The 8,598-nt window shown below is 42.1% G+C and overlaps 1 protein-coding gene across 6 annotated transcripts in view; it reads right to left on the reverse strand.

Annotated features, from left to right (window-relative positions):
* Positions 1-7,435, reverse strand: part of ZFAT (zinc finger and AT-hook domain containing) — a 90,681-nt gene extending 83,246 nt beyond the window's left edge. For 4 of the 6 annotated variants that reach the window (XR_015257745.1, XM_086741303.1, XM_086741302.1 and 1 more), the window contains exon 1: positions 7,152-7,435. Coding sequence is in view for 3 of the 6 variants with exons in the window: in XM_086741303.1 (XP_086597429.1) it covers positions 7,152-7,170 (19 nt within the window). In the remaining 3 variants the exon portion in view is untranslated. Of the gene's footprint in view, positions 1-6,521; positions 6,666-6,901; positions 6,967-7,151 lie in introns of those variants that run through there. The other 2 variants (XM_086741304.1, XM_086741305.1) reach the window with 2 other exon arrangements.
* Between the last annotated feature and the right edge of the window lie 1,163 nt (positions 7,436-8,598).

Here is an 8,598-nt window from a genome sequence, read left to right on the forward strand (position 1 = left end):
AGCCCGTACTATATGGCCTGAGGCTATGCCTGAGGACCAAGGAAAAATTCTACAGTTTCACCTAAATACATCTCAGCGCTGGGCTAGATTCAGATAACTGCCCAAAATCCAGCATGAATTTCAAAATATTCCTAAAACAATTACTTATTCTTATAAAAACTCCCAATATCTAACGCCTTAACAATGTCTACAACTAGCTGACCCCAAGGTTACAATAAAATCAGAAACAAATTGTAGTTTAATCAAGGGAGGATTAAACTACATCAAGAGGAGTGTGGCCAGCAGGTCAAGGGAGGCGATTCTCTGCTCTCGTGAGACCCCACCTGGAGTACTGTGCCCAGCTCTGGAGCCCCCAACACAAGAAGGACATGGACCAGTCAGAGAAGGTCCAGAGGAGGGCCACAAAGATGATCAGAGGGCTGGAGCACCTCTTCTATGAGGACAGGCTGAGAGAGTTCAGCCTGGAGAAGAGGAGACTCTGGGGAGACCTTGTAGCAATCTTCCAGTAACTCAAGAGGGCCTACAGGAAAGATGAGGAGAGGCTGTTCAGCAGGGCCTGTTCTAACAGGACGAGGGGTAATGGTATCAAAACAGAGGGAGGTAGACTTAGATTAGATATTAGGAAAAAATTTTTTACACTGAGAGTTGTAGAGCACTGGCACAGGTTGCGCAGAGAGGTGGTGGACGCCCCATCCCTGGAAACATTCAAGGCCAGGTTGGACGGGGCTCTGAGCAACCTGATCTGATTGAAGAAAATGTCCCTGCTCCTTGCAGGGGGGTTGGACTAGATGACCTTTGAAGGTCCCTTCCAACCCTAACCATTCTATGATTCTATCAGCAAAGCATAGCACTGCGCTGCTGTCCAAAGAGCTTATCAAAAAGAGATAGTTCTGTTACTTCAGTACCCAACTTCCTCACCATCTTGCCACTGCTCTCCCCCTGCACTGCCTTACCTTGAAATCTCCAATTACTACATCACAGCTCCATTAACTACAAGCTGTCTTTACTCAATGGAGTTAAATTTTCCATTATAATACCAAACACGATAATATTACATTAGCATGAGAATTACTGAGAAAATACAAGAGTTTCTGTTCAAATCTCAAGTACAATAAGAAGATACTATTACTAATTATATGAGAAGGTGGGCACAATTCTCCCAGTAAAACTCTTGGTTTTATTAAAGCACTCTTCATACACAAATGCTGAGCATGTAAGAGATTAATATTAAAATTGGCACATACAGTACAATGAATTATGATATCCTATTGTTAAATACATCAAAAATATTTTTCTTAGACATCAGATCTTATTCCTCTGTCCGTGTTAGACAAATTTTTTCATTTTCAATGCTATGTCAAATATACAAAATTTTTGAAAACATAGTATAATGTATCTCTGATCTTATTGCTTCATTGGAGGAACGCTTTTTTGTTGCTGGGTTTTTTACTTAAAATCTACTTTAACCTGTTTAAAAAAGAAATCTAAATATTTTAAAGTACTGTGGAAGTATGTGTTTTTAATACCTTCAGTAAATCAGTACTATGTCATAATTACAGTAGAATGTAACTGACTGTCAGCTGTATTTTTCTATTTTACAGAAAAGGATCTTTAAAGGAATGTAAGTTTTGTTTACATACACTTTAACCTCAGAAGGCTATATTTAGCCGTAGATTTATTCCCTAGACCTCTTCCTCAACCTTATAACACTTTAGTTACCATTTTAATAAAATTAGTTTATACTAGTGTCTTTATTGCTCTTCATTTGATAGAGTGAAAAAAAATTAAATAAGTCAATACTTGTTTCCTGCTACTTTCTCTATTTTAGTTAGGATGCAGGATTATGGCATAATAATATGCAGGATTACGGCATATCTTGAAACCAAAAGCACTACCTCAGTTAGCATTAAAAGAAAAAGAAGTCTATAAAACCTGACACTATTTGCTACCATAAGAACATCAGCATCACAAGTATCCCATGATCAAAACTAAGAAATTAACTGTACTAAAAGCAGCAAGCAAGAGGGAATAGAAAGCTGGTTTAGGGCTTCCTTCATCTGAACCTGAACTATTCTGAATAGTAAGCAACTATTTTTTAGTTAATTCACCAGCATGGGATGACTACTGAGACAAAACCCGCAGTGCAGAATACATATAAGCAAGGAAAAGGAGCACCTGACCGTGTTTTTTCTTACTTTTAGCTGCTACCTAAAATCAGGACAATTTAATTATTATTAGTTAAATGCCACTAACTTTTTTTTTTATTTTAAGAAAGAAGGTTAATGTTGAGATAGGATGCATTCTTGCAAATCTAAAAGATTACACTGAAATCAATACTGCTTAATACAGTTTTATGGAAAACCTAACCATATACATTCAACATTTTTTCTAACAAGGCTACAAGTTTAGCTTACAAGGTAAATTACATCTGCAGAGGCTCTCAGATATTACAGAGGTACACAGTATATGCGCGACTAAATAACACTGAAGTTTGTTAATGTTTCTGATTAAGAAATAAACTGCACTCAAAAATCTATGAAATGCAAATATACTATGACAGAGAAAATAAAAGCAGGGAACAAACCCACTAGTTGAGGTGCTTGGGATGTGAATGCACAACGGCGCTGTCGTGAGCAGAACTAAGTTGATAGTTTCATACATACCCTACGGGAAGATTGTAAGTTGAGGAAAAAATACAGAGGAGCAGGAGGCTTCATCCAACTCAAAATGTAAGAAATTCTGAAAATGTTTTTAAATTAAAGATTGAAGGGTAGGTGACAAGTGCAAAAGACCACCAAGATCAAGGTGATCTTTGGTTTACCACCAAAGGTTTACCACCTTGCAGTTGGTAAAATCATGAAGACTATTTTCAAATGAAGGACAATACAGAAGTTGTAAAATATTAACAGTAAACTGCAAAACACAATTGAAACAAATCGTTGGGTTGGTTTTCCATTTCTATTTCTTTGTAACTGCTTTAAAAAAAAAACAAATCAAGACACTACTACAAGAAGCCTAATAAGGTGTTAAAACCAGAGTGCCTAGTTGTAAACAAGGATTATTGACAGACATGCATTCAAACAAGTTTCTCAAAAATGCTGTTGTAATGCCGTGGGACACTAGGACCTCAAAATATTGAGGACAGAAAGTAGGATCTATTGTTTGTGAAGCAATGCCATCTGTTAGAAGCAACTTAGGGTCAAATCTGATTAACAGGCTTTTTTAACAAGTAACAGAAACCCTGAGGACTGAAATGCTCGCAAGCACAGGTGCCACATTAGCACCAGTCTGACCACAATGGTGGGAATGCTTGTGTCACACTGAGGGGGATAGAAGAGGTTACAAAGACAGAACAACAATATATTGTAGAGTTCAATTACCCTTATGCAGATTGGTTAAACGTCAGGTCAGGACAGCATGCCAAGGTAAAACGCTTAGACACCACTCATGACTGCTTCACCCAGCAAGCAGTCAGGGAAACCACTTGAAGAAAAACAGTTCTTGACTTTATCAGAAGTAAAACACAGGACGGCATTCAAAGTGACACACTCTGTAACTGTGATTAAAGCAGCACTCAAAAATCCTTTAAAAGACTGATAAAGAGACAAATATTTGTGTTTAATTTGAACAATGTGAACTATATAAAGATAAAAAGCAGCTTTAACAAAACAAAAACAAACCACAAAAAGAAAAAAAAAGGTTTCCAGAAGAGTTAAATCCTTGAAAGCAGCATGAAAACTATTTAAAAGCATCGTATTTGATGATAACCATCAAAGAAGATTTTAGAAAAAACATCTTGCACAGCTAAATAGCAGTGAAAGGACATTTTTGCGGAAGAAAGTATCTTTATAAAAAGGTAAAGTTTTGTCAAATGAGGAAAACAAAAAGAAAGATTGGAAATTGTGACAAAGTAAATGTAAAAACACCGCAAGGCAGGTGAATAAGGATAATTTTATCCACTTCAAAACCAAAAAGCAGAATGCAGCATTTTTTTAAAACACCTCAACAGTAACAGCCCTGCCTGAGAGCTCATGTAATAAAACATAATCTGTGTATGAAAAGACTCTTCAAAGAAGGTTAGCCCGTAGCAAAAAAAAAAAAAGCTTTTCATAGCTGGTGCTCTATGAGGATTTGGAGAGGTTTTCTCTGAAAGATCTCTCAATTCCAAACGCTTTAAAGACAGCCTCAAAACTAAAGCTAAGAATTGCACTCCCCAATTACAAAATCTTACAGTTATAATAGACAGTCCTATAAAAGAGATGGTCCTGTAACACACACAGACCTGTAAACCCAGAAAATAAGATTACTGCTGCAAAACTCCATACTGGGCTTACATCTTTGGATATTGTACCTCTACCTTGCAAAACTAAAAAATTAAAATAAATTTTAAAATAATCCTTAAAAGGTAGAAAGGACAATCTACAACACAGCATAGTTCCATACAAGAAGCAGTTAAATAAAGTAGAATTTTTCTGCCTGGGAAGGATGAAACTGAGGGGTGGAGAAAAGGCAAAGAGTAAAAAACTATGAAATCGTGTGTCATGGAGGAGATGACCAGCAAGTGATCCCTCTGAAACTACTGTCTGCTCTTTTCAGTTGCTCTCTCCCTGCACTGGAAGGAGCAGAGAAATAAGCAACCTGGCCTAGCATACGGGGTCCCTGCTCACTGCAGGGAGCTTGGACTAGATGATGTTTAGAGGTCCCTTCCAACCCAAATCATTCTGATTCTAACATGAAAGGAGGCAGTTCTTCATGCAACTGTAAGATGGGAACACATCCGCTTGGTGTTAGAATTGTAAGAAGGGAAGTCCATCAATAACTAGTAAGTTAAAGACACTAGTCAGGGCTCTGCAAGCCTGTAAGAAGGCCTAAGAGGATATTCTGGACAAATATCACTGTGTGCTTGGCCTGTTCTTACACTTCTCTATCTCGACATCCATTATGAGGCACCACTGAGAAACATGGTGTGCCAGGCATGCCACAAAACTCAGATCCAGACCATTTATACTTTCTTAGATTTAAGTCACATCAGCACTGCGCAACGTAGACTTTAACACAGCTCAGTTACTATCACATTCAAATACTAGAGTATTTCACCAGTACACCACAGTACCTATGAAAATCTCCAAATATTTGACATAAAGATATCGGTACCTCCAATACAAAGGTAGATAAACAGACTAGTAACGGGCTAGAGTTCTGCCTTTTGGTCGATCGATTTTAGATGGTTAACCTAAGTTACTGGAAGATTAAGTATCCAGGTTACATTGACTTGCTTCAGAATTGTCTAAGATATTACCAGAAATTAGTGTGCCTCATGCCACATGATGAAATAGCTGCCCCAACAGGGAAAGGGCACAAGGCTCTCACCTCTCTTCTTTATCTGAAGCGTGTTCTCACACTCTCTCCATAATAATGCGTACTGTATTGAACTAGTCTCTTACTAGGTAGGTCAAAATAAATTTGAGTTTAAAACTACTGAAATTTAGCTAATAAAAGCAAACAAAAGCCTATGTATTTTTTTCTTTTACAGACATCAGCTTTACAAATGTTCCTGGAAAAAGTTACGTGAAGTTTTTCAAGACACTGGCTACACACACGTGTCTTGGCTAGAATATACAAAATTCAGAACTGGATTCAAAAGGATGTTCTAATAACTACGAAGTTAACTTACCTGCAGCAGTAAAAGGTGCCTTAATAAATATACTTACAGCAAGTTTTTGGGTTTTTTGAATGTTCTAAGATCGCCCTCACGTGGCTAAATGCAACACTGCAGAAGTTACCACTAAAACGCACCGTCAGACAGCATCGTTATCGTGAGCCACCCTACCAGAGATTCTGCCAGCGCTTGAAACTTCTACAAGAATAAGCACGAACTACGTGATCAGCCATCGGCTGCTCTGAACCTGATTTTCGGAGGCACACATCACAGAAAGGCACCTGAAGTCAGATACAGTTCAGCAGCTGCAATATCAAACACGCCAGACACTCGTGACAGTCTGGGTTCCACGACCCTCAGAACACTTTTTACTAAGACAAAGTGCTTGAATAAATACAGATTTATTAACAGCAGTAGAAGCTGAAGTAAGATAGCAGTTGAAGTAAGTACCTATTTCTCATCTAAAGTTGGATCAGAGAACATAAAATAGTCCTGAAATGCTTTTACAATAGTACCTAAATAACACTACACCTGCCAGATATTCGGCTATTTAGATGCAAGTTATTCTCCTGACATTGCACTTCTCTTTGGCATAAAATCCTGTTTGAGTTATAAACTAATTGTCTGTAAATACTCCACAGGACAGACAGAAATAACCTCAGATTCTAAATATCAATTAAAACATGATCTTGGGGAATGACAACCAAAAGCCAAATTTGAGTATACAGGGTAATGAACTAGCGCTGAATTATTGCAACATCAGTTCACAAACTCGCACTGCAACGAGCACACAGGGATTGTGAAATGCAGAAAGCACGCAGACAATATTTTACGGCTCTCTCGTTTGCTTTATTTTACTCACACTTGTAATCCCCATGAAATTCAGGCCCGTTTAAGGCACATAGAGGAGTGAGATGACAGGGCAGTGGAAGCACCTAACTTTAACTTGTTCTCTCCCTTCCGCAGCTGGACTCTCAGGCTGTCCGGCTAGAACTATTTACACAGGCTGTCAAGGAAAGCGTGAGTGTTTTCACTGCACCGGCTCAGCACAAGCAGCAGGCAGCCCGGCAGCCGCTCTCTCCCCGGTGTTCCCCACACGCTCCTGAGCGAGCAGCCAGGAAATCTCGGGCCCCCCGCCCCGGCCCGGCCCCCCGCCGCCTCCACACCTGCACGGGGCGGCCCGCGGCCCGCCCTCCCCTCGGTGCCGCCCCCGCCCCCCGGAGCGTCAGGCGGCTCCACAACCCCTCAGGGCCGCCGGCAGCCGCTTGCCCCCTCAGCCCGTTCCCGCCAGCGGAGAGGCGATAGCGGCTGCCCGCCGAGGGGGGAACTACTTCTCGTGCGGATGGAGCGATACCCGCCGGCCGGAACTACTTTCTCCCCCCACCCCCCGCCGCAATCCCCGGCAGCGCCGGCCCCGCTGGGAGCGGATCCGCGTGCGCTCGGCCGCCCTCCCCCTCTCCCCCCCACCCCCCCCCCGCGCCGCCCCGCTCACCTGCGGCCGCAGCCTCCATAACAGCGGCGGGGGAGCGGACGGAAAGCCCAGCGGCGCGGCCTAGTTTTAAAAACAAAAAAAAAAAAAAAAAAAAAAACCGGGAGGGAAGGGGAAGGGAAAAAATCACATCCGTGGCAGCATCCGAGGCTCACGCGGGCCTCCCCCTTTAGTAAAAAAAACCCATTATTTTACTGGGTGGGGGGAGAGGGGCCGGGCGGCGGATTATGGCGAATCTGCCGCCCCCGACACGGCGGTTCTTCCTCGGAGACGTCGCGGGGAGGGGGCGGGGCGCCGCCCCAACGGCTGGGCCGCCGCCGTTGCGCGGCGCCTGCGCAGTTGTGGCGTCGCGGCCCTTCCGCTCCGCGCACCCCCCGCCTGAGGCACTTCCCGGTCTCTTGAGGGAATCCCGGCGCCTCCCGCGGGCCGCTGATGGCGGCGGGACCGGGTTTGGACACGTGGAGACATGGAGGACGGCCCTGCGGCCGCCGGCCGACCCGCGGCTGGCCTGGGGCTCTGCCTGGTGGGGGTGAAGTCTCCGCGCGGGCCCGGAGCGGCCTCATCCCAGCCCCGGGACCCCGAGGAGGAGGGGGGCTTGCACGGCTCGTGCTGACACGGCCCTTGGGTCTCGGAGCCGCTGTGATCCACCACCAGTGCTTACAAACGTGTGTCTTAACGAACCCGGTACATCTCCGCAATTACTACAAGGTACTTGGACAAGTTTGGAGCCCACCATATTAACAACTCCATAAACAAACATTTGTGATGTAGTCCAGATGGGTATTTAGCCTCAGGCCTCAGACCATGACTGTTCTACAAGTTTATTTTTATCTGGGTGCACTTCAGGGCTTTCACAGTTGCCTCAGCAAGCCATACATCTATGCGTTTCAACAGTCTGGTGAATCACTCACATTTTTTTATTCAGCTCCTAAGTTACAAATTTGGATATTAAATTCTTTCTTGAGGTTTATTTTCTTAATATGAGTTTGAAGACAGATAATTTCATGCTGCAGCACAACTAGTGCCACTGGAATATTCATAAACGCCCACTTCTGTCTCATATTTTCCTGTTCTGTTGCTTTTCTGTTTTGTTTCTACACTAACAACCGCTGAATACCAGTTTTATCTCTTTCACTCTTAAATCATCATAAATGCTGTTTGCATTCAGTATTAATGAATTTAGTGTTGAATTCCATAATGTCTGTTGCTGTGGTTAATTTCAGTACAAATGTCTGTGTAGGAGATCTCATTATCCTTCCTGAACATTAATGGTATTGCATTATTTTTTTTGTCATACTGCAGATATACTCAATTAAGTGTAAAGAGTAAAAATTGTGAAAACAAGAATTCATTTCAGTATTAATTACAGTAATAAACCTAAATAATTTCCTGTTGTAAGAGAAATAATGCATACATATTAACTGAGAAATAGCTTGTAAAAATATTTTTT

This window comes from Chlamydotis macqueenii, chromosome 2 (assembly GCF_036417535.1).
Source record: "Chlamydotis macqueenii isolate bChlMac1 chromosome 2, bChlMac1.mat, whole genome shotgun sequence".
NCBI lineage: Eukaryota > Metazoa > Chordata > Aves > Otidiformes > Otididae > Chlamydotis > Chlamydotis macqueenii.